General features: G+C 45.9%; 1 protein-coding gene across 1 annotated transcript in view; it reads right to left on the bottom strand.

Annotated features, from left to right (window-relative positions):
• Nucleotides 1-27,208, bottom strand: part of LOC129706504 (catenin delta-2-like) — a 1,547,539-nt gene that overhangs the window by 161,039 nt on the left and 1,359,292 nt on the right. The window contains exon 14 of the mRNA XM_055650854.1: nucleotides 12,616-12,829. Within this exon, the coding sequence (XP_055506829.1) occupies nucleotides 12,616-12,829 (214 nt within the window). The remainder of the gene's footprint in view (nucleotides 1-12,615; nucleotides 12,830-27,208) is intronic.

Genomic DNA, 27,208 nt, shown 5'->3' with positions numbered 1-27,208 from the left:
GGACGCAGCCCAGACCATCACACAAACCAACCCCCCCTTCCATTGACTCCATTTATACCTCACACTGCCTCGGCAAGGCCAGCAGCATAATCAAGGATGAGTTGCACCCCAGCCACTCTCTCTTCTCCCCTCTCCCATCAGGCAAAAGGTATAGAAGTGTGAAAACGCACACCTCCAGATTCAGGGACAGTTTCTTCCCAGCTGTTATCGGGCAACTGAAACATCCCGCCACACCAAGAGAACTGTCCTGAACGACTATCTACCTCATTGGTGACTATCCTTGATCAGACTTTGCTAGCTTTACCTTGCAAAAAGTGTTATTACCATATCAATAGACAATAGACAATAGGTGCAGGAGTAGGCCATTCGGCCCTTCGTATTCACTGTGATCATGGCTGATCATCCCCAATCAGTACCCCGTTCCTGCTTTCTCCCCATATCCCCTGACTCCGCTATCTTTAAGAGCTCTATCTAACTCTCTCTTGAAAGCATCCAGAAAATTGACCTCCACTGCCTTCTGAGGCAGAGAATTCCACAGATTCACAACCCTCTGTGTGAAAACGTTTTTCCTCATCTCTGTTCTAAATGGCTTACCCCTTATTATTAAACTGTGGGCCCTTGGTCTGGACTCCCCCAACATCGGGAACATGCTTAAAAAAAACATAGAAACATTGAAAATAGGTGCAGTAGTAGGCCATTCGGCCCTTCGAGCCTGCACTGCCATTCGATGTGATCATGGCTGATCATCCAACTCAGTATCCTGCACCTGTCTTCTCATCATACCCCCTGATCCCTTTAGCCACAAGGGCCACATCTAACTCCCTCTTAAATATAGCCAATGAACTGGCCTCAACTACCCTCTGTGGCAGAGAGTTCCACAGATTCACCATTCTCTAGCGTGTCCAAACCATTAAAAATATTATATGTTCCAATAAGATCCCCTCTCCTACTTCCAAACTCCAGATTACAAGCCCATCCGCTCCATTCTATCAACATATGACCAACTGGGACCGACCTCGAGGCTCCAGAGGCAGAGCTGCGACTTTCCAACTCGAAGCTGGCCGACTTCGGGGCTGCGGTGGCGGCGACCCGACTTCGGAGCCTCAGAGGCTTCGGCCGCGGGCCCAGTGGACGACAACATCGGGAACTCGCAGGTCCCAGGTTGGTGACCGATTCTCCGGAGCTCCCGCAACAACAGCTTCGTCCGCTGGACTGGAGGGTGGCAGCTTCGTCCGCCCCGAGCCGCGTTGTTTGAACCGGCCCGTTCGCGGAACTCGGATTCGGCCGCAGGACTTACCATCACCCGGCGGGGGGGGGGCCTGGATCGGAAGCCTGGATCGCCTCAACGCAGAGGGAGAACAAGGAAGGAAGAGACAAGGGCTTTATGACTTTTGCCTTCCATCACAGTGAGGAGGTGCCGGGTAGACTCACTGTGGTGGATGTTAAACTGTGTTAAGTGTGTGTTCTGTTATTTTATTCTCTGGCATGACTGCAAGGCATGTAATTTTGTTCAAACTAAAAGTTTGAATGACAATAAAGGATACTTACTTACATACATACATGATTGTTGGCCACACTTGCCCGTGCACTATCCTAGTTGGGACTCGACTCAACTGAGACTAATAGCCAACTCTCTCAAACGGCATGCTGTCAAACTGTCCTTTTGTGGAATTGTTTCAGTGTCAGGAATTGTTTGACTAAAGAGATGCCATCAAGTGCGTGAGGAATGGAGTCAGAGACATGATCAGACTGATATTAGGACTTAGGGGAGTATTTGAATGACAGCAGCAGTGAACGAGCTGGGGACAGTTGGTAGTAAAGGCCTAGATAAAAATCTGTGGAGGATCTATCTGACAAAGGATTGATGTATCCGATTCCCAGGATACAGATTAAATTTGTCTAGTCTATTTTAACATGGCTCTCTGGTTAGGACCTGTTTCTGTGTGAGTGGCTGGTACACCCCACAGGCCTTGGGTGCGCTAATCAATTTGCTCATGGAATATTAAAATATGCAACAGAGACTGTTGACATCACTGCATATACTCATTTTGCCTGAGTGCATATGGATGTCCTACACAGAGCCGACATAGAAGACATTTTTAAAGATGCACAACATATTGCAACTGGGAAGTCACAAAAAGCTGGTGTAACTCAACGGATCAGACGGCATCTCTGGAGAAAAGGAATTGGTGACGTTTTCTCCAGAGAAGCTGTCTGACCGGCTGAGTTACTCCAGCTTTCTGTGTCTACCTATGGTTTAAACTAGCATCTGCAGTTCCTTCCTACACATATTGCAACTGGGTTTCAGAATTCAATTATTTTCTACAACACTCAAAAATGTAGAAGTATGCAAAAAAGACATCTAGCTCATTATAGAAGTGCAACTCTTTATTTTTATAAGTTTATCACACAAAGTAAATTACTATGAATGCATTAAGCTGCAGAATGCCCAGACAAAAAAAACTATCACTTTCCAAATGCATGCAGAGATAATTAACTATACTTCTGAATTGTAACCTTGTGTCACTGAGCTTGAATCTTTAACGAATAATAGCTTCATTAAAGTATTTAACAGGGTATTTGTTGCAACAGAGCGCCTTCATCCAAATCATTAATATAGATTAAAATTAGGCGAGGATGCCAGCATAGATTCTTGTGCCATCACACTAGTTACCAAATGCTAATTTGAAAATTACAAATTTATCCCAACTTTCTGTTAATTAATCATATTTCTTCCAGCATTTTCAAAGCAGGAGGCCATTTCAACCCATCGTTTTTCTGGCAGTTCACAGAGCTATCTCATTCCCCCACTAGTTTTTCTCCATAAGATATCCTATCCTACAGTCATCAATTTAGAATCAGTCATGGAGTCAAGCAGCATGGAAACAGGCCCTTTGGCCCATCTAGTCCATGCTTACCAAGGTGACCCGTGTAAGTCAGTTTGGCCCATATCCCTCTAAACCTTGCGTTTGGCCCATATCTCTCTAAACCTTTCAAAGCCATATAACTGGCCAAGTGGCTTAAATACTGTTACAAAACCTACCTCAACCACCTCATCTAACAGCTCGTTCCGTATGTCCATCACTTGCTGAGTGTTTTTTCAAGATTCTACCATCGACTAATGCGAGTGCAATTTTCAGCTGCCAACTGACCAAGTCCCGAAACTGCATGTCTATGGGATGTAGAAGGAATCTGGATGGCCCAGGAAAACTCCACACCGACATAGAGAGCTCAACCAGCTGTGTTCCAGGCTTGCTCTTCTTTTATAATGCCACTGTGTTACACCACACAGCCAGGTGGTCTTGCTCATTAAACTTTCATGTGGCACTTATTCAAATGCCTTCTTGTCACTGCCTTCTTCCATTGCATCACCCGTATAAGGCAGGGTTCAGAAGGCACCCGAAACAGAGAAAAAAATAGGTAGGAGTAGGCCAGCAATATGATCACTGCTGATCTTCCAAAATCAGTACACCGCTCCTGCTTTTTCCCCATATCCCTTGATTCCGTTAGCCCTAACAGCTAATTCCAACTCCCTCCACAGTTTAGAACAGTTTAGAAATCCGAGGCGCACAGAGAGAAACAGCCCCTTTGTCTCAACGAGTCCACACTGAGCATCAACTACCTGTTTACACATTAATGTAATGCAATCTTATTCTGTCACTCATACTACACAAAGAACCAATTCACAGCAGCCAATTTAACCTACACCTGCATATCTATGGTAGACAAAAAATGCTGGAGAAACTCAGCAGGTGAGGCAGCATCTAGGGAGCGAAGTGGTGACGTTTCGGGTGGAGACCCTTCTTCAGACTGATGTGAGGGTGGGAGGGGTGGTGGGAAGAAGGAAGGAAGAGGCGGAGACAGTGGGCTGTGGGAGAGCTGGGAAGGGCAGGGGAAAGAAGGAGAAAGCAGGGACTACCTGAAATTGGAGAAGTCAATGTTCATACCGCTGGGGTGTCATCTACCCAAGTGAAATATGAGGTGCTGCTCCTCAAATTTATAGTGGAGCCATGGACCATGGAGGAGGCCCAGGACCCAAAGATCATATTTGGAATGGGAGGGGGAGTTGAAGTGCTGAGTCACCGGGAGACCAGGTTGGTTATTGCGGACCGAGCGGAGGTGTTGGGCGAAACGATCGCCAAGCCTACGCTTGGTCTCACCGATGTAGATCAGTTGACATCTAGAGCAGCGGATGCAATAGATGAGGTTGGAGGAGGTGCAGGTGAACCTCTGTCACACCTGGAACGACTGCTTGGGTCCTTGAATGGAGTCAAGTGGGGAGGTAAAGCAACAAGTGTAGCATTTCCTGCGGTTGCAAGGGAAAGTGCCAGGGGAGGGGGTGGTTTGGATGGGAAGGGACAAATTGACCAGGGAGTTACGGAGGGAGCGGTCTCTGCGGGAAAACAGACAGGGGTGGAGATGGGAAGATGTGGCCAGTGGTGGGGTCACGTTGTAGGTGGCGAAAATGTTGGATGATTATTTGATGTATGTGACGGCTGGTAATGTGGAAGGTGAGGACAAGAGGGACTCTGCCCTTGGGGGGGGATGGGGAGTGAGAGCAGGGTTACGGGGTATAGAAGAGACCCTGGTGAGAGCACATCTATGGGCAGTTTTACGGAGGTCCATTAAGCGACAAACCCGCACATCTTTGATATGTGGGGGAGGGAGGAAACCCTGGCAGTCACAAGGTGAGCGTGCAAACTCCATACAGACAGTACCCATGGCCAGATTGAACCCAGCTCTCTGGTGATGCGAGGCAGTAACTCTACAAGCTGCACCACTGCACCACACAATTATTTTAAAGGTCAATTGTATTCTGAACATTATCAGAATATAAAAATGCATTTGCTTTATTGGCCCTCGATTAAAGAATCAATCTCTTGTGCGCATTAGCAGAAGTGCCTAAACCTTATTCAGAATTAATCCTTGACAAATGAGAATAAGCTAGATTTTCAGTTTGTATCCTATGTCTCTTCTCTAAGTTGTTTCAATAAATAGTCTAAGGTTCATCCTGTTTAATCCCTTTATCGAAGGTCGAAAGGAACGCAGGCTTTCCCCAGTGCCTGCAGTGTGAACATGGCTCATGATCACATTGAGATGATGCACAAGATTATACATTTGGCACAATCGCCTCTTGTAATGCACAGTTTGTGACACAATTGCAGTATAAATAAAGGTGACCCGCCTGCTTGGATGCTGGGGGAATTGCCCTGCCTCAGAGGCTTAATGAGGTTATACACAGTCAACATACTATAACAATGGTGTTATATGTCTGAAGAAGTGTCTCAACCCGAAACGTCACCCATTCCTTCTATCCAGAGATGCTGCCTGTCCTGCTGAGTTACTCCAGCATTCGGTTTAAACCAGCATCTGCAGTTCAATGCTGACATACCTGATTTTGTTCCAGGCCTTGTTCTGACACCAGCTTCACTCATTGTTCCTTGAGCTATTGTGAGCATACGTAAACATTTGTGTTTGAACACTAGCAGGTATGCGTTAATTGCCCATTCATAGTCGGCATGATAATATTAAATGTCAACATGTCGATGGCTTGCACACCATCATGGTGCAAATAGTAAATGGAGAAATATTTCTGTGGGCAGCTGTTTTGAAAAATGGGTTCCACAAAGCGTCCTGATTGATGAAGCCCAAGGCCTTACTGAGGCTGAAGAAGGATTTCTATTATGGCAGATGCTAATTTCTTTTTTAGGTTTGGAGATACAGCATGGAAATAGGCCCTTCGGCCCACCTAGTCTGTGCCATCCATCAACCACCCTTTCATGCTAGCTCAATGACATCCCATGTTATCATCCACTCCCAACACAATAGGGGAAACTTCCAGAAACCAATTAACCAACAAACGCACGTCTTTGGGATGTGGGAGGAAGCCGGACAGGCGGAGGAAACACCCACCCAGTAGCACGGGGATAAGGTGTAAAACTGAGCAGACAGCACCCGAGGCCAGGATCGAACCTGGGATTCTGGATCTGTGAGGCAGCAGCTCTACCAACTGTGCCACTGTACATAGAAGTTGCGTCAAATTAGAGGATTCAAAGTTCATACCACCGGGTTGTAAGCTAGCCAAGCAAAATGAGGTGCTGTTCCCCTAATTAGCGAGTGGCCTCACTATGACAATGGGAATGGCCCAGGACTGAATGGTCAGTATGGGAATGGGAGGGGGAATTGAAGTGGTTGGTGACTGCGAGATACTGTAGGCTGAGGCAGACCGAGCGTGTTCAGTAAAACAGTCACTGAGTCTATGTTCACCCTCACCGATATACAGGATCCCACATCGGAAATACCGAATGTAGTAGATGAGGTTGGAGGAGGGGCTTGTGAATCTCTGTCTAATCGGAAAGGACTGTCGGGGGCCCTGGATGGAGTCGAGGGAGGAGGTGCAAGGACAGGTGTGGTGTCTCCTGCAATTGCAGGTGAAAGTACCTGGAGAAGCGGTGATTTGGGTGGGAAGGGAAGAGTGAACCTAGGAGTTGCGGTCCCGGCAGAGGGAGGAAAGGGGTGGAGATGGGAAGATGTGATTAGTGGCGGGATCCCTTAGGAGATGACAGAAATGTCGGAGGATATGTTGGATGCGAAGTCTGAATGATTGATTGCATTTATTTGTCATTCAAAAATAACTTTGAGCGAGATATCGTTACCATACTGCCATAACAATAAAAAAACAAATAAACTACACAATTACATAAATTTAACACAAACATCCATCACAGTGACTCTCCTCCAGACACGTCCTCACTGTGATGGAAGGTTAAAAATAAGTCTTATCTCTTCCTTGCTTCTTCTCCAAAAACTGCTGCGTTGGTGCGATCGAGGTATTGAAGCCCCCGCCAGGCGATTGAAGATCCCGCGGTCGAGGCGCGCCGGGCGACGACAGGTCCTGCGAACGGGCCAATTCAAGCCTTGCCATTCGGGGCGGACAAAGCTGCTGCTGTGGCTGGAGCTCCCGAAAAGTCAGTCGCCAACCAGGGACCTGCGAGCTCCCAAAGTTACAGTCCACGAAGCCTCCGAAGTCAAGTCGCAACCGTATCGCAGCGCCACCACAGCCTCCGAAAGTCAGCCGGCTCCGCAATGGTAAGTCCACAGGCTCTGCGACCGGAACCATCAAGGTCAACCCTAGCTGGAGGCCTGCTAACCCCTTGATGTTGGGCCCCAGGGCAAACGGAGATACCACACAAAAAAAAGTTGCATGTCCATTGAAGAGATTTTTTTTTAATCCCCCCCCCCCCCCCCCACATAATACACAGCAAAAATAGACTATTACATACATCTAACGCTAACAATAAGACAAATAAGGAAGAGAGGTGTTTAAGAAGGAACTGCAGATGCTGGAAAATCAAAGGCACACAAAAATGCTGGAGAAACTCAGTGGGTGCAGCAGCATCTATGGAGCGAAGGAAATAGGCAACGTTTCGGGAAGAGAGACAGGCAGACTGCAGGCGAGCCGCTGGTGGGGTGAAAGGTGAGAACCTGGGGAACTCTGTGTCCACATTGTGTCTGGGGGGAGGGGGCATGAATAGAACTATGGGGCATAGAGGAGAAATGAATGAGGGCCTCATCTATGACAGAAGGGCGAAACCCTTAAGAATGAGGATATCTGGGATATCCTAGTGTGGAACACCTCATCTTGGGAGCAGATGCGGCGGAGACGGGGAAAACCTGGCCTGCGGTGAAATCCTTGAAAGGAACATCATTATCAGCCGGAGATAGGCTGGGGCAACGTTTGTTACTTTCAGGTCTGTTATTAAGGTTGCCAAAAACAAAATGTAAAATGCTTCTCCAGACTGTCTATTCCCATGGGACAACCCACTTCTGCAGGCATTTTCTGCCATGTGGGAACTCAGTTTGCAGCCACATTTCTAACCTGCGAACTGTTTTGGTTTTAGTTCTCCGCAAGCAGGTGAAGACCTCTAAAGTTGCAACGCTTGCCATGGAGTATAGTGTCTGCAAAGCACAGGTCAATAATCCAGCTTTGCAGTAACGAAAAGTTATTGCTGTTAATAACTGCGGAAAAATGAACTCCCGGCAAGCTAACCTGAGCAACAACATGTGTACTGGCTGTGCTAATATCTTATTCATCATAAGCATGCAAACAACTCCCTCGGGCTACATGTTTTGACAGTGAAACAAAGAGATGAGTAAATATGTCATGACTAGTACTGTCATATTATTAAGCCTGCCACTCTGTGGGATACCTTGCCAATGAGCACTTCTCACTGTTGCACAGTGCCTCTCCAGCAGGCTTGGCAGGCATCTAATTATACTGCCTAACAGATTGAAGGTGCTCTAGACAGAACCGGCAGTCTGCACCATCCAGGCCCAGACGAAAGACATAACTATCTTCTGCCAGCAACTAACTAGGTGCTATTCACCGAGCTGAGCCCTACCCGCATTAGCCATCCTTCAGCTCGCATTCTGTCGAGTGCCAGCAGATCTGTCATCTCTAATGTTGACGGACTGGTGACCCTTGCCAAGGAATAAATTGCCTTTCTTCACCTTTCATTAGTGACAGTACCTTACGAATGGATGGATGTGCTGAATCGCTGCATGCAGTTGGCACTTTTAAAGCTACCCCCGAGACCTTTAAATAAAATCCAAAATAGAGAAGTCATTTCATGTGGCAGCATTGGCCCAACAACTGGGTATTTACCAGTCCTTTCCTTCACACGCCCTATGTGGTCTAATCCTGCATCCCCCTTGCTTGTCCCTCAAATCCTTGACAATTTCTCATTTTCAAACGGGTAACTGCTTTTCGATATTGATCTCAAGATTCAAGTGAGTTTATTGTCATGTGTCCCTGATAGGACAATGATATTCTTGCTTTGCTTCAGCACAACAGAACATAGTAGGCATTGACTACAAAACAGATCAGTGTGTCCATGTACCATTGTATAAATATATACACACATGGATAAATAAACTGATAAAGTGCAAATAACAGATAATGGGTTATTAATGTTCAGAGTTTTGTCCGAGCCAGGTTTAATAGCCTGATGGCTGTGGGGAAGTAGCTATTTCTGAACCTGGTCGTTGCAGTCTTCAGTCTGAAGGTAGTGGGGAGATGAGTGTGTGGCCAGGATGGTGTGTGGGTCCTTGATGATGCTGCCAGCCTTTTTGAGGCAGCGACTGCGATAGATCCACTCGATAGAAGGGAGGTCAGAGCCGATGATGGACTGGGCAGTGTTTACATAGGCTACATAGGTTTGCAGCAGTAGAATTTATTGCTCCCACCATTTTTCAGTGGAAAGACATGATTGTGCGATTGACAATCAATTGTAGTCGGTGAAGATGCGGGTGAGGGACAAGCACGAGTTCTGGACAAGAGCATCGCTGTTTTGATAGGCGGACATTTCAGTCCTGGTTTGTCCATTGCAAGATTACTAGATTAGATTAGATTTTATTTGTTGTCATTTGAACCCAGAAGTTCAAACAAAATTTGGTTTCTGCAGTCATACAAACAAGAAGAAGAACCAAGACACAACACAAATTACACAAACATCCATCACAGCGAATCTCCTCCTGACAGTAAACATAGAAATTAGGTGCAGGAGTAGGCCATTCGGCCCTTCGAGCCTGCGCCGCCATTCAATATGATCATGGCTGATCATCCAACTCAGTATCCCGTACCTGCCTTCTCTCCATACCCCCTGATCCCCTTAGCCACAAGGGCCACATCTAACTCCCTCTTAAATATGGCCAATGAACTGGCCTCAACTACCCTCTGCGGCAGAGAGTTCCAGAGATTCACCACTCTCTGTGTGAAAAAAGTTATTCTCTTCTCGGTTTTAAAGGATTTCCCCCTTATCCTTAAGCTGTGACCCTTTGTCCTGGACTTCCCCAACATCGGGAACAATCTTCCTACATCTAGCCTGTCCAACCCCTTAAGAATTTTGTAAGTTTCTATAAGATCCCCTCTCAATCTCTTAAATTCTAGAGAGTATAAACCAAGTTTATCCAATCTTTCTTCATAAGACAGTCCTGACATCCCAGGAATCAGTCTGGTGAACCTTCTAAAGGTTTTGTTGTGTGCTATCCAGTCAGCAGAAAGACAATACATGATTACAATCGAGCCGCTTACAGCTACATCAAGAGTCAAGTCAAGAGTCAAGAGAGTTTATTGTCGTGTGTCCCTGATAGGACAATGAAATTCTTGCTTTGCTTCAGCACAACAGAACATAGTAGGCATTGACTACAAAACAGATCAGTGTGTCCATATACCATTATATAAAATATACACACATGAATAAATAAACTGATAAAATGCAAATAACAGATAATGGGCTATTAATGTTCAGAGTTTTGTCTGAGCCAAGTTTAATAGCCTGATGGCTACATGATAAGGGAATAATGTTAAGTGCAAGGTAAAGCCAGCAAAGTCAGATCAAGGATGATGGTTTTGATAGGGTGCCTAACCAGGAGTGAGATACAGGAATGAATTGGGTCATTTCACATCTCTTTTTATACTGGAATAGAAGTGGTATAAACGGGTAAACATCTGGAGTAAACATTGTGGAGTAGTGTCCAGTCTAACAAGTGAGTTAGCAATCTATCTTTACATAACTAAAAGTCTGATCTTGTGCTCCTCATGTTTGTGGGGGTTTTTCAATTTGCGCAAAAACGGTATGCGATGGTGCTACGATTTTTCGCCAGGTTACTCATCGTTCTCCTGTGCTACAAGTGCAACAAGTTACGGGATCTAAACCACAGATAACAATGAATGACCTGTGGAGGAAGGAACTGCAGATGCTGCTTTTTATGGATGGAGGGAGGGAGGGAGTGACTGAGGGTAGGGGAAAGGAGAAGGAAGGAGAGGTGAGGGGGGGGGGGAGTATTAGGGGAGGGGAGGAGGAGAGGGAATTGATCCTGGGGAGGTGAGGAGGGAGTGTTGGAGGGATTGAGGGAGAGGAAGGGGTAGGGAGGGAGGTGGGTAAGTGGGTGAGGTGAGGGAGGGGAGTGGGAGAGGAGGGGGAATAGAGGGAGGAGAGGAGGGGGGGGGGGGGGGAGGTAGGTAGGTAGGGGGAGGGTAGTGGGGGAGGTCAAGAGGGATAGTGGGGGCGACAGGGAGACGAGGAGGGGGGGATATAGGGATATGAGGGGGGAGATGAGTTATAGAGGAAGGAAGGGAGTGACTGAGGGTAGGGGAAATGAGAGGGAGGGATTGGGGAAGGAGGAGGAGATGGGGAAAGAAGAGGGAGGGTGATGAGGAGGGGGAGGGAGTGCTGGGGGATGAGGGGAAATGAGCCGTGCCTGCGCAGTTGGGGACAATGCGTGAGTGATGCAATATTGCATTGGAGCGACAAGTTGCATTGGGGGAACGGGTGAGTGGTGGAATATTGCATGGGGGGGAGGGGGTTGTGTTGGGGGACAGGTCTCACGTGTGAAAGGGCCCACTTAGTCTAGTAGGTTAATTAAAAATAACTTATCAGGATCACATCTCCATTTTTGCCATGTTACAATGACCTGTTGGGCGCTTCATTTAGCGTTCCATTCTCTAGCAACATATCTAGAGCATTAATCGAGGTATTACAACACTCCCTCAAAATGTTGTCGATTTCAGCCTAGCAAGCTGTAATTGTCCCACCCAGTCTTTTGGGAGAAGCTTGTTGCAATTGTTTTTTTGTCTGAAGTGCTTCCTGATTTTATTCCCATATGGCCCATCTTGTGGTACATCTCAACCAGATTATGCAAGGAAATTGTGGCAGGTTCTGTGTTTTACAGGCAATATCATCTCTGACCCCTCTCACCCTGGCCACAAACTCTTTGAATCACTTCCCTCTGGAAGGCGACTCCGGACTGTCAAAGCTGCCACAGCCAGACATAAAAACAGTTTTTATCCACGAGTAGTTGCTCTACTTAACAGCCAAAAATCTGTAGCCTCCGTTTGATCTGGTATTTTGTTGGTTCACATGCTTGATCAATGGTGTTTTATTAATGTTTTATTATTATGAATGTTTAGTGTTTTCTGAGTCATTCGGAACTGTCACTGTATGTCATGTTGTTACTTGTGGGCGGAGCACCAAGGCAAATTCCTTGCATGTGAATACTTGGCCAATAAACTTACTTACTTACTTATACCCTCATTCTAATTTTGGCACCACCCACAATGATATTCTGCCACTTTTAAACAGACCAGACTGAGCTGGAAGAGGGAAGTGGACTTTCATTTTTCCCCAAAGTCAATCAGAGATCTTATTTGTCATAATCTTCCATAATATCAAGTACATCTATTGGATGCAAAAATCAAACTGCTGGAAGAACTAAATAGATCAAGCATATATGGAGCAAAGGAGATGGTCAACCTTTCTGTTTGAGATCCTGTATCAGTTGTGGCCTTGACCTGAAGTGTTGACCACCCCCTTGCCTCCACAGATGCTGCTTGATCCACTGAGTTACACCAAATATTTGTTTCTGTTCCATATTCCAGCACCTGTAGTCTCGTGTCTCCTGACATCCAGCCATTAAAGTCCTCATTACACAAGTAGGAATGACAAGTCTGATGGAACATCCGAATGGGTTTTATCCTGAACCAGTTTCAGATGGGGGAAAGGGGGCTTTGTGAAGAGTGCAAGTATAGAGTACAGAAGAGAAAGTAAATCCTACCTGTAACCAGTTCCCTGATCTCCACGTCAGGAGTCTTCCGTAGGAGTCGCACCAACCCTGGGATCCCACCACAGTTTTTCAAGGCGATTTTGTTGTCATCGTTTGCCTTTCCATACACCAGATTCCTCAGGGCTCCACAGGCACTGCGATGCACTTCTTGCATCCGATGGTCCAACAGGTCTACCAGCAACTGGATTCCACCTTGTCTTCTTATCTAGAAGATTAGTTTACTTGTTAGAAACTGGTGATTAATCCTGTTGCAACAAATTAATGTCTCTAACATAACGGAATCCTACCACAAACTCTTTGAATCACTTCCCTCTGGAAGGCGACTCCGGACTGTCAAAGCTGCCACAGCCAGACATAAAAACTGTTTTTACATAGAAACATAGAAAATAGGTGCAGGAGTAGGCCATTCGGCCCTTCGAGCCTGCACCGCCATTCAATATGATCATGGCTGATCATCCAACTCAGTATCCTGTACCTGCCTTCTCTCCATACCCCTGATCCCTTTAGCCACATCCCTCTTAAATACAGCCAATGAACTGGCCTCAACCACCTTCTGTGGCAGAGAATTCCAGAGATTCACCGCTCTCTGTGTGAAGAATGTTTTTCTCACTCGGTACACACTTTCGGTTACTCAACAGTTTTTGCTCTACTCAACAGCCAAAAATCTGTAGCCTCCCTTTGATCTGGTATTTTGTTGGTTCACATGCTTGATCAATGGTGTTTTATCATTAATGTTTTATTATTATTAATGTTTAGTGTTTTCTGAGTCATTCGTAACTGTCACTGTATGTCATGTTGTTACTTGTGGGCGGAGCACCAAGGCAAACTCCTTGTATGTGAATACTTGGCCAATAAACTCTTACTTACTTACAAAGTCATTCCAAAACATTAAAAAAAATATATATATTTTTTTTATTTTTTCCGTTTTTGTCTTTTTATTTCTTTAAGTTTTTACTTACTCACTCTTCGACTACACTAATTTGGTAGTTCAGGGGATCTATTCTTACACATTCACTTTCTCTTTCATTTTCTTTATTTCTTGCTCTTCCACTCTTTTTCTATTTCATCTTAGCTAAAAATTAAAATGGAAGCTGTACAATAAATGTATTATGTCATATGCCGCTGTTTATACTTTTGTACACTGCTTCTAATAAAAATAAATTAAAAAAGCTTTTTTACTTTTTTTGCATATCTTTCATTCGTTGTCCTTTTATCTCTCTACATCATCGTCTATATCTCTCGTTTCTTTTATACCTAACCAGTCTCTCGACCCAAAACGTTACCCATTCCTTCTCTCCAGAGATGCTGCCTGTCCCGCTGAGTTACTCCAGCTTTTTGCGTCTACTGCGGCCTAGCGGTTTAGCTCTATGCCTTAAAAAAAGGTTAAACATTGATCTATCAAAATAAAAATCTCCCTTCATGCGAGAAGTTATATGGGATCTCACCCAGATTTTTCAGAATGGAGTTCCACTGCAGAAGGTTAAGGGAACAAGTTAGGGCTTTACTTCGGCCTAAAACCAAAGCAGGTTTAGCTAATATGCCTTAAAAAAAGGTTACAACATCTGAGATAGCAAAATAAAAATCTCACTTCATGCTAGAAGTTATATGCCAAAGATCTCACCAAGAATGATCAACTCCTATCATAATGAGGCATACAATTATAATCCATTGTTTCCACGAGCTGGTGAATGGGATTAGTGTTGGAAGTTACAGAGAAAGGTTGAACAAGTTAGGGCTTTATTCTTTGGAGCGCAGAAGGTTAAGGGGGGACTTGATAGAGGTTTTTTAAATGATGAGAGGGATAGACAGAGTTGACGTGGAAAAGCTTTTCCCACTGAGAGTAGGGAAGATTCAAACATGGGGACATGACTTGAGAATAAAGGGACTGAAGTTTAGGGGTAACATGAGGGGGAACTTCTTTACTCAGAGAGTGGTGGCTGTATGGAATGAGCTTCCAGTGAAGGTGGTGGAGGCAGGTTCATTTTTATCATTTAAAAATAAATTGGATAGTTATATGGACGGGAAGGGAATGGAAGGTTATGGTCTGAGCGCAGGTGTATGGGACTAGGGGAGAATATGTGTTCGGCACGGACTAGAAGGGTCGAGATGGCCTGTTTCCGTGCTGTAATTGTTATATGGTTATTATATGGTTATAACTGCAGATGCTGGTTTAAATTGAAGATAGACACAAAATGCTGGAGAAATTCAGCGAGACAGGCAGCAGCTCTGGAGAGACATTTTGGGTCGAGACCCTTCTTCAGACTGATCATCAGCACGGACATAGTGGCTGAATTGTCTTTTTCTGGGCTGGATAACTATATACATCCAGTCAAGGAAGAAAGTGAAGCAGACATTTAGCCAAATGATAGAGTATCCAATGGTGCACAGTCTCAGCACAATGGATTTGGCTGGAACACATATTTAACCTTCTAGAGTAGGACTTGCTCAGTAATTAGCAGTGTTGTTAATGATCATATGAGGGATAGAACTCTAAATAATGTCCCTTCACATGATCTCTCTCTCTGTAATAAAACTTCCTTCCACCAGCGTGTTGCCAATACTGCTCCGGAGTATCTGACAGCAACAAGTAGCCTGTTTGAGTGGGAATCAATATCTGCTCCTCTGCCTTTGCTCAATCTCTGTTCCACACAAGTGTCCAGCACAGATATCTGCCCCTTCATTTCCTACAACTGGTTGCGATAACCGTTAGATGAGTACCATTCTCATCTCTTCACATTTGAGGCATGGTTTGAGTTAGTAGGTGTGTGTGTCCATGGGCTTGGTGTGATAAAGTGGAAAAGCACTGGTTATAAAAAAATGTTTGTCCCACAGGCTGTCTTACTGTATTTTCTTCTCTCAGAGTCTGTACTGTGAACCACGGGATAGCAATCCGGGACATTAAAGGATGCTTTTCGAGTGCCCTCCAAAGACATACAGGTATGTAGGTAAATTAGCTTGGTAGAAGTGTAAATTGTCCCTAGAGTGTGTGGGATAGTGTTAATGTGCAGGGATCGCTGGTCGGTGTGGACTCGGTAGGCTGATGGGCTTCTTTCTGTGCTTTATCTCTAAACTAAGATATGTTGGGGACCTCATGCAAAGAAAACTCTGGAATGATTAGCATTTATTTAGTATCTTTTACAACTCGCTCAGTTGTAAAACAGTTTATACCCAATAATGTACAAATGAAACATAGTCAGTGTTTTAACGTGAAGAAGAAACCAACTAAGTCGTAGCCCTTCTCCGAGCTAAGAATGATCTATACATTTTCCTTGAACTACATCTCCTTTGATGTCTCATTTTCACACCTTACACGTCCTTATCTCGGTGTCACCCTCTCCCCTGACCCTCAGTCTGAAGAAGGGTCTTGACCCGAAATGTCACCCATTCCTTCTATCCAGAGATGCTGCCTGTTCCACTGAATGACTCCAGCATTTTGTGTCTATTTCCAACAAAGATGTAGACAGCATTGGGGTGGCACGATGGCGCAGCAGAAAAGCTACTGCCTTACAGCGCCAGAGACCTGGGTTCGATCCTGACTACGGGTGCTTGTCTGTACAGAGTTTGTACGTTCTCCCCATGACCGCGTGGGTTTTCTCCGAGATCTTTGGTTTCACTCCCACACTCCAAAGATGTACAGGTTTGGAAGTTAATTGGCTTGGTATAAATGTAGAAATTGTCCCTGGTGTGTGTAGGGTAGTGTTAATGTGCGGGGATCGCTGGTCGGTGCAGATATGGTGGGCCAAAGTGTGTGTTTCCGCGCTGTGTCTCTAAATCTAAAACTGCTGCTGTTTGAGTCAATGTGCTGAACTCTTGCCCTCTAGGTATTGGATGTCCCTGATGCCACTGTTGATGGAAACTCTTAATTTAGGGATATCCTCCCCAGCCATGGATTGCCAATAAAAGATCCTTCTTGTTAGGCAATGTCAATCAGTAAATTAATCATTGCAAATCCAGCCCATTTTAAAGGCGATAAGGGGAATTAATGCTGCAATATTGCATGTCCAGAACTTGACATATTTGCACCCCATAAGAATTAAGATGTTGCTGATTCTTCAACAAGGGCGGCACAGTGGCAGTATTGCTGCTGCCTTAAGGGCCTGTCCCACTTACGCGACCTTTACAGGCGACTGCCGGCACCCGTCATAGGTCGCCAACATTTTCAACATGTTGAAAATTCAGTGGCGACCAGAAAGGAGCTACAACTCTTTGGAGACCTCTCACAACCATTGGAGACCTCTCACGACCATACAGGCGACCCCTGGCGACATGTTGCGGGTGACCTCTCACGACCATACAGCCTATGGTCATGAGAGGTCTCCAAAGAGTCGTAGCGTCTTTCTGGTTGCTGCTGAATTTTCAACATGTATCTCAAAACTAAACTAATAATCTAAGGACTTCCATTTCATTTTCTTTCTAAACTCCTTAAATCCACCTCTGGTCATTCAGTAATAGTCCCATGGTTTAATTAGGTCTTTATTCTCTGGAGCGCAGAAGGTTAAGGGGGGACTTGATAGAGGTCTTTAAAATGATGAGAGGGATAGACAGAGTTGATGTGGACAAGCTTTTCCCTTTGAGAATAGGGAAGATTCAAACAAGAGGATATGACTTCAGAATTAAGGGACAGAAGTTTAGGGGTAACATGAGGGGGAACTTCTTTACTTTGGAAAGAAGTTCCCTCTCATGTTACCCCTAAACTTTGCGGTGTGGAATGAGCTTCCAGTGGAAGTGGTGGAGGCAGGTTTGTTGGTATCATTTAAAAATAAATTGAATAGGCATATGGATGAGAAGGGAATGGAGGGTTATGGTATGAGTGCAGGCAGGTGGGACTAAGGGAAAAAAAGTTGTTCGGCACGGACTTGTAGGGCCGAGATGGCCTGTTTCCGTGCTGTAATTGTTATATGGTTTGTTATATGGTTAATGGAGGAGAGAAGGCAACCAGACTGGAAATAATATGTCACATTAGAGAGGCACTGAGGGGATCCGGTATGGTTAGAGGGTATGAAATATGAAACCAATGCTGCACTCACTCCCTGAGATGCATGAAAAATAACCCAAAAAAATATCAGGAGGGCACTCCAGCAGTTCTCTGGACGATGTCTCCCCTTCAACCAACACCGCACAATAAAATAAACGGACTGTTGTTCTGGATATTTTTATATTGTTGCCTATGTGACCTGTTACAATAAATGATGTTACCAAAGCTCAAAGGGCTGATGTCCTGCCACGTCCAGTTATGAATCGCAGAGGACAATTAAATAAGTAAAGGGAGGATAAGAGATCAAGAACACTGATAAGGTCTGGCAAGTCGGTAGCAAAGACAATATTCAAGCATTTGCAAACATTAAGTTCATCGATAGCTTTTGATATTATTTCCATCTAAGGTAGCAGTATTAAGAAGTCTGATTCACTCCAAATGATTACAAGCAAACAGCAATTCAGGTGATAAGTGCAAAGGGTGCAGGCTCCAATAATGTCCTGGCTGTGCTGCTGTAGATGCGTGACCCAGAACTAGCCTCCGGATGAACTGCCCCTATATAATTACATTGGCGTCTATCCAAAACCGTGTAAAATTCCTGCAGAACGTGCTGTCCACAAAAGCAGGGAAAATCTACCCGGCCAATTACTGCCTCATCACCCTACTCTCAATCATGGCCAAAGTGATGGAAAGCATTGTCGACAGTTCCATCAAGCAGGACCTGCTCATCAATAACTTGTTCACTAATGCTTAGTCTGGGCTCGACAACAACAACAACAACTTACTCCAGACCTCATTACACTCAGTGCAAATGTGAGCATGAGCTGAATTCTCAAAGGTGGGTTGACACCAAGGACACATTTGACAGAATGTGGCATCGGCTGCTATTAAAATGCAAGTCTGTGAAACAGATGACAAATTCTGCATGGGCAGAAAAAGTACCAAGTATACAGGAGCACGATTACACTCTAGGGAGACGAATCATCAAAGCCACAGTTTGTTTTGTCCTGACCAGCAACAGTTTAGTTTAGTTTAGAGATACAGCGCTGGAACGGGCCGTTCGGCCCATCGGGTCAGTGCCGACCAGCGACCCCCCGCATATTAACACAATCCTACACACACTAAGGACAATTTTTACATTTTTACCAAGCCAATTTACCTACATCTCTGTACGTGTTTGGGGTCTGGGAGGAAACCAAAGATCACCGAACTTACGCAGTCACGGGGAGAACGTACAAACCCCGTACAGACATCACCCGTAGTCCGGATCGAACGCGGGTTTCTGGCGCTGCAAGTGCTGTATTGCTCCTGTCCACCTTAGGAAACCTGAACGGAAACCTCTGGAGACTTTGCGCCCCACCCAAGGTTTCCGTTCGGAGGTTCCCGGAGAAACATAGTTGTAGGTGGTTGCCGGAGGTTGCAGGACACTACCCTCCCCTTTATAGAAGCAGGTAACCTCGTGAGACTGACAAAAAAACGGATATTAAAACCCCAGGTCCAATTCGGGAACCGGGAAATTCCTCACGGAAATCCAGGCGATCGGGTGGGGATCACTCAGCAAATACTAACCATACCTAGAGGTTTCCCGGGAACCGCACGGAAACCTTCCTAAGTGGGACAGGGGGGGACAGGGTCATAAGGCAGCAACTCTACCCCCTGTGTCACTGTGCCGCCCTATGTAATGTATAGGAAGGAAATGCAGATGCAGGTTTAAACCGAAGAAAGACACAACCCTGCCCCGAACAGCTATGTGATACTGAGGTCATAGTGGAGAGGGGGGGGGGGGGGGGGGGGGGGGGGTTGTAATTCAATTATAGTTCAGTTTCATTCACGGCTCCTTAGACAATGAACGATACTCTGCCTTTACAGTAAAACAGAACAACATTGTTCATAAGTAGCAAATAACATCCAATCTGACAATATGGAGTAACTATTTCCTACTGACATTCAAGGACATTCTCATCACTGAGTTTCCTCACCAGCAACATCCCATAGCTCATCATTAACTATGGATTTAACCTGATACACAAATGCAATGTCGCAAACAAAATATTTTGCGGCAAGCAGCACCTCCTTCGACGGCCCACACGTTACCCTATCAATAGGGACATCAGACTATGATAGAGTGCTCTGCACTTCCTTGGATCAGTCGAACTCAGATTCAGATTCAACTTTATTGTCATTGTGCGGTGTACAGTACAGAGACAACGAAATGCAGTTAGTATCTCCCTAGAAGAGCGACATAGCATATGAACAATAAATAAATCTATTTACGTGCATACAATCATAGTATTTTCTTCCTGTGGGAGGAGTGTCCGGGAAGGGGGGGGGATGATTGGCAGTCACCAAGGTAAAGAGTTAAGTTGTGTAACAGCAGCAGGGAAGAAGCTGTTCCTGGACCTACTGGTCCGGCAACGGAGAGACCTGTAGCGTCTCCCGGATGGTAGGTGGGTAAACAGTCCATGGTTGGGGTGAGAGCAGTCCTTGGCGATGCTGAGCGCCCTCCGCAGACAGCGCTTGCTTTGGACAGACTCAATGGAGGGGAGCGAGGGACCGGTGATTACAAGATTCAAGATTCAATTTATTTGTCATTTGGACCCCTTGAGGTCCAAACGAAATGAGTCCCGCAGCCATTCCAAGCCGCGTGGGGCGGTGCTGTAAGGCCCCGCTCCAGGAGCTCTTCGACCCCGTAACTCGGGCAGGAGAAGTCGCCGTTGCGGGAGCCCTGAAAAGCGGGCTCCCTCCAGGGACCCGCGGGCTCCCGGTGCCGCCGTCCGCCAGACCCGCAGTTGCAGCCTCCGAATCTCCGGAGGTCGGGACGCAGCAGCGCTCCACCACCGCTCCACCCGCTCCGGACTCGGCCAGCTCCGCGACGGTGAGGTGAGTCGTCGGCACCAGAGCCCCCGGTCTTCCTGTTGGAGGCCGCTCCTCGTTGCAGCCCCAACGATAACGGAGATCCGACAAAGAAAAGGTCGGGTCTCCCGTGCAGGGAGAGATTAAAAAGTTACCCCCTCCCTCCCACCGCCCACCCCACCCCCCCACCCCACCCCCCAACAACACCCCAACAGAAAATAACAAAAACTACATAAAAACATAGACAAAAATTAGATGCGTTGAGTAGTTTTCACCACCCTCTGCAGTGCTTTCCGGTCGGAGACAGAGCAGTTGCCATACCATACTGTGATGCAGTTGGTAAGGATGCTCTCGATGGTGCAGCGGTAGAAGTTCACCAGAATCTGAGGAGACAGATGGACCTTCTTCAGTCTCCTCAGGAAGAAGATACGCTGGTAACTCCAGCAACACTTAAGAAACTCTCCGTCATTAAGACAAAGTAGATTGCTTGATTGGTATACTATTTACCAGTAGCCCAATGGCAACATTATGTACCATATATAAGATGCACAGTAGCAACTTACAAAGACCTCTCCAGTTAGATTTCCCAAACATTGATTTCAACAATCAGGACAAGGGCATCAGATACAAGCTGAAAGTAAGCATGCAGGTAGAACAGGCAGTGAAGTAAGCTAATGGCATGTTGGCCTTCATTGCGAGAGGATTTGAGTTTAGAAGCAAGGAGGTCCTACTGCAGTTGTACAGGGCTCTCCTGGAGACCACACCTGGAGTATTGTATGCAGTTTTGGTCTCCTAATTTGAGGAAGGACATTCTTGCTATTGAGGGAGTGCAGTGTAGGCTCCCGAGGGTGTAGGTTAATTCCCAGGATGGCGGGACTGACATATGATGAAAGAATAGATCGACTGGGCTTATATTCACTGGAATTTAGAAGGATGAGAGGCAATCTTATAGAAAAATATAAAATTCTTAAGGGATTGGACAAGCTAGATGCACAAAAAAGTGTTCCCGATGTTGGAGGAGTCCAGAACCAGGGGTCACAGTTGAAGATTAAGGGGTAGGCCATTTAGGACTGAGATGAGGAAAAAATATTTTCATCCAGAGAGTTGTGAATCTGTGGAATTCTTTGCCACAGAAGACAGTGGAAGCTAATTCATTGGATGTTTTCAAGAGAGGGTTAGATTTAACTCATAGGGGCAAAGGAATCAAGAGATATGGGGAAAAAGCAGCAACCGGATACTGATTTTAGATGATTAGCCGAATGGCCTCCTCATGCACCTATTTTTCTATGTTTCTAAGCATATTTGTGTAATTTTTATCAGATACAAGAGCATTTAAATGTTTATTTGTTCGGTTGCACATATGTACTGACAACAGAACAATTAATTTCTTACTTACAACTCCTTAACAGGCCCGTAAATGCAACACACACCGGTAAACATAATAATAAAAAATATGATAAACGCAGTCACAGGGAGAATGTATAAACTCCATACAGACAGCACCTGTGGTTGGGATTGAACCTGGGTCTCTGGCGCTGTAAGCACTGTAAAGGGCCTGTCCCACTTGGGCGCCGTTTGCGCGTCATTTACGCGACAGGCCGGTAGTGACTGACGCACGACAGTCGCGCAAAAATCGTCTAGGTGTACGACGGTCTCAATCTCATCTCAATCAAGCCCGGAGGATCAAGCATGACTTATTTCCACTTCCATGTCGTGGATTCTGAGGTGGAAAATGAGAACAATGTTGGAACTGTAGATTCTTTAATTGACTGGGAAGAAAATGGCTGCATGCTTCATGTTGTCCTGAATGCTCCTTCTACATCTTGAGTGGTTAGAAGCCAATGAGTCAGAGAGTCAGTGTTGTATCTCTAAAGGGAAGCTTTGAGGCTATCAATCAACGTTTGTGTCTGTTTTCCTTGTAAACTTTTCTCTGGAGAGAGAGATTCTTTTTGAAATCTGGTTTCAAGCACAAATCTGACCAGGCCTGCCTAATATAGCTGACAACGCATACCATACACGCAACTTGCACTTACAACACTGTAAAGAAGAAATTCCTATATTTTAACCTGGCGGTCTTAAAGAAGTCACAATGAATATTTAAATTGGGTGAGACTTACACATGGATTTTAATGCAGCACAACTTCCAACAGAAAAGTCTCACTCGACTGAAGTATTCATTGTGACTCCTTTACGATACGATACGGTAGAACTTTACTCATCCCCGGTCTGCCAACAGTCATAACACACAGTAAGGTACACAAAAACTTGAAATTAACATTCAATTAAAAATGAAATAAAAAGACAAGCGCGTGTTGGCTGGCTGCCACGTGCACAGTGCCTTAAATGGAACGAACAAACATACAAAACAAACGCAGGCTTGTCCTCTGGACAGAGGATTCTAAAACTAGAGTCCCCCCCCCCCCACTCCCACACTGGGTTCTCCCACTGTCCCCTAAGGTCCAGCCCCATGCTGGGTCATCCATTGTTCACCGTGAAGAACACCACCATGTTAAAATATTGGACGTTTCTAAATCACAAACCTCTGATCTCCTTTGTTTGGTGCAGGTATACATGCTCCCTGACTGAGTTAGTTCAGTACTTGTGTCTTTATCTGATAACTATCTAGTTGTGAAGCTTTGCCAATTGCTCATCATTCGAACTGTTACTATACTTGTACTAAAAATGATTAATTAAATTTAACTGAAAAGCACATTACCGGGTGGCACCAGCAATGGCTGCCTCGCCAACAGTCTGCCTGCCCCTTTCTTCTTTGGTGGTTTTTTTAGTATGTGTTAAATGTATGTCAGGACTTTCATATGAAGAAAGATTGGATAGACTCGGCTTGTACTCGCTAGAATTTAGAAGATTGAGGGGGGGATCTTATAGCAACTTACAAAATTCTTAAGAGGTTGGACAGGCTAGATGCAGGAATATTGTTCCCGATGTTGGGGAAGTCCAGGACAAGGGGTCACAGTTTAAGGATAAGAGGGAATTCCTTTAGGGCCGAGATGAGAAAAACATTTTTCACACAGAGAGTGGTGAATCTGTGGAATTCTCTGCCACAGAAGGTAGTTGAGGCCAGTTCATTGGCTATATTTAAGAGGGAGTTAGATGTGGCCCTTGTGGCTAAAGGGATCAGGGGGTATGGAGAGAAGGCAGGTACTGGATACTGAGTTGGATGATCAGCCATGATTTTATTGAATGGCGGTGCAGGCTCGAAGGGCCGAATGGCCTACTCCTGCACCTATTTTCTATGTTTCTATCACCACTCATGTTTTTAGTGTTTTTTAGTTTGTTTTATGTGGGGATTGGGGGACGGGGTTGGGGGAAACTTTCTCATCTCTTACCTCGATGGAGATGCGATTTTTTTCCATATCATATCTCCGTCTGCCCTGCGAGACTGACTTCGAGAGATCCACCGCGGGAGCCGGCGACTTTAACATCGCGGAGTTTGCGATCCTTTTGTCAGGGATCGACCTCTGAGCTCTACTGCGGGAGCTGCGGACTTCGGGAACCCTGAAGCGGGGGCTTCAATCACCCCGGCACGGGGGCTTCAATCACCCCGACACGGGGGCTTCAATCGCACCCGACACGGGGGCTTCGATCATCCCGACAGATGATTCGATCGTGGGAGAAAAATGAGGGAAGAAGATTGAACTTTATTGCCTTCCATCACAGTGAGGAATGTGGGGAGTCAGTTGTGGTGGATGTTTATGTTAACTTTTATGTAATTGTGCGTCTTGTTCCTTTTTTTGGTATGGCTATATGGTAATTCGCATATCACTTTACCTTAATTGAAACCTTTGAATGTCCCGACGTGTGAAAGATGTTATAAAAATGAAAATCATTCCTGATATTGTTAGGGAGCAATCTGAACAAAGTCGCTGAAGAAGGGTCTTGACCTGAAACCTCACCCATTCGTTTTATCCAGAGATGCTGCCTATCCCGCTGAGTTACACCAGCATTTTGTGTCTATCTTATTATCTCTCTCTTGCTATCTCTGTCCCTCTCACAGAAGCTAGATTCTCCATGACTATTCCGTGCAGTCTCAACAATAAACATCGCTGAGCCAGCAAGCTAACCATTGCTGTGTTTGGAAGGGCCAGGTTTTGAGACACAGGAGGCTGAGAAGAATATAATAGGGCATCCCATTTATAGGCATCGACATAAGCACCAATGAAACCAAGGGCATTTATTCTTAAACCAACATCAAAGACAGATGAATAAATCACAGCCGTTATTCCTTTTGCAAAAATTATAGATGCTTGTTGCGATTGTGCAGAAAACACTATAGAAAACAATAAGCACTAAAATGTTTTCTATCCATTTCTTAAAGGAGTTGGTCAGCGAGTGTGTTGCCTTCCTGGTATTCCAGATAGGACAGTGAAAGCCACTCTCGGGGAGATTAATGCATAACATTGTGGCCAGGTGCAATATGTGATTTATGGTCTTACAAGTAAGGTTGCCCTTATAAATAAGTTATGACCACCCCAGAGACAGTGAGATATAAATCATAGTCTCAGACGAGAAAGTTATAAAACCAGCTCGCATTGCTTTATTTGCGAAACAGTGGTCAATGTTTCTAAATGTTTCCTTCAATTTTGTAAAATTCATTTATCAGGTGTGAGAGACACGCGCAAGATCCACATTCATTCTCAATCCCTAGCTTCCCATCAAATATAGTGCTAAAGTGTCAAAGCCTTGAACTGCTGTAGCACATATAGTGATGGATCTCATACATAACTTGCACATGAGAAATATGCATAATGATAATAACAAAGCCTTTAATAGTATACTGCACGCTCGGGCTGATGACCTTCAGGGTAACCACACCCTACTTAGAAAACTCCTCAGAGCTGGTGACGAAAGACTGCCACTTCCCCAACATCGGAGCAATCGTGAAATCTAGCCTGAACCCCTTAAGAATTTTGTAATAAGACTGAGACCTCCAGTTTTCTTCATAAGATCCTGACATCCCAGCCCTAGGCAATGGCGGGAGACCAAAACGGTGGTGCAGCGTGGTCTCAGACCCTGTACAACTGCTCCCTGCCTCCTATACAGCTGAAATAGACTGCCAGGGACTCGTGAAAATGAAGTCGATCCGTTTTTAGATTCCGAGCTACAAGCGGTAGTTGCTGCCTCATCCAGGGACCCAGATTCGCACGGAGTGCTTATTTGTGTGTTCTTCCCGTGACTGCGTGGGATTTCTCCTGGATCTCCGCTTTCCTCTCACCTCCAAAGACGTGCAGGTTTGTAGGTTAAACGTTTTCTGTTGTAGACGTGCAGTTTTGTACGCCTCGAACAATCCTTGTTCAGCGTACGAGGTCCCCATCCCCGACCTCTACCTCCGCTACATCGACGACTGCTTTGGTGCTACTTCCTGCACCCAAACACAACTGACTGACTTCATCCATTTCACCACTAACTTCCATCCGGCACTCAAATACACCTGGACCATTTCCGACACTTCCCTATCATTTCTTTACCTCACTATCTCCATCTCAGGTGATAGACCTCTGACCGACATCCACTATAAACCAACTGACTCCCACGGCTATCTTGACTAAACTTCTTCCCACCCTGCCTCCTGTAAGGACTCCATCCCCTACTCCCAATTCTTCCGTCTACGACGTATCTGCTCCCAGGATGAGGCGTTCCACACCAGGGCATCGATGTCCTCATTCTTCAGGGAACGGGGGTTCCCCTCCCCGACTATAGATGCGGCTCGCACCAGGGTCTCTTCCATATCCCGCAACACTGCTCTCTCTCCCCATCCCCCCCACTCGTAACAGGGGCAGAGTCCCCCTAGTCCTCACCTTTCACCCCACTAGCCGTCACATACAACAAGTAATCCTCCGTCAGTTTCGCCACCTCCAACGTGACCCCACCACTCGCCACATCTTCCCGTGCCCCCCCCCGTCTGCTTTCCGCAAAGACCGCTCCCTCCGCAACTCCCTGGTCAATTCTTCCCTTCCCTCCCGTACCACCCCCTCCCCGGGCACTTTCCCTTGCAATCGCAAGAAATGCAACACCTGTCGCTTTACCTCCCCCCTCGACTCCATTCTAGGACCCAAGCAGTCGTTCCAGGTGCAACAGAGGTTTACCTGCATCTGCTCCAACCTCATCTACTGCATCCGCTGCTCTAGATGTCAGCTGATCTCCATCGGTGAGACCAAGCGTAGGCTTGGCGATCGTTTCGCCGAACACCTCCGCTTGGTCCGCAATAACCAACCTGATCTCCCGGTGGCTCAGCACTTCAACTCCCTCTTCCATTTCCGAATCCGACCTTTCAGTCCCGGGCCACCTCCATGGCCAGAGTGAGCACCACTAGGAAATTGGAGGAGCAGCACCTCATATTCCACTTGGGCAGTCTGCACCCTAGCGGCATAAACATTGAATTCTCCAATTTCCCATAGCCCTTGCTGTCTCCTCCCCTTCTCAGCTCTCCCTCAGCCCTCGGGCTCCTCCTCTTCCTTTCTCCTCCCCGCCTCCTCCACCCTACATCAGTCCGAAGAAGTGTTTTGTCCCGAAACGTTGCCTATTTCCTTCGCTCCATAGATGCTGCTGCACCCGCTGAGTTTCTCCAGCATTTTTGTCTACCTTCCAGGTTTGTAGGTTAATTGGCTTTGTAAATTGTCCCCAGTGTGTAGGATTGTGCTAGTGTATGGGGGTGATCGCTGGTTGGCGCGGAGTCTGTGGGCCGAAGAGACTGTTCCCACGCTGCATCTCTAAAGTCTAAAGTAAAGTGTTAAACTC

Source organism: Leucoraja erinacea, chromosome 2, assembly GCF_028641065.1.
Source record: "Leucoraja erinacea ecotype New England chromosome 2, Leri_hhj_1, whole genome shotgun sequence".
NCBI lineage: Eukaryota > Metazoa > Chordata > Chondrichthyes > Rajiformes > Rajidae > Leucoraja > Leucoraja erinaceus.
The sequence above is the reverse complement of the archived record's forward strand: the minus strand, read 5'-3'. Positions and strand labels throughout refer to the sequence as shown.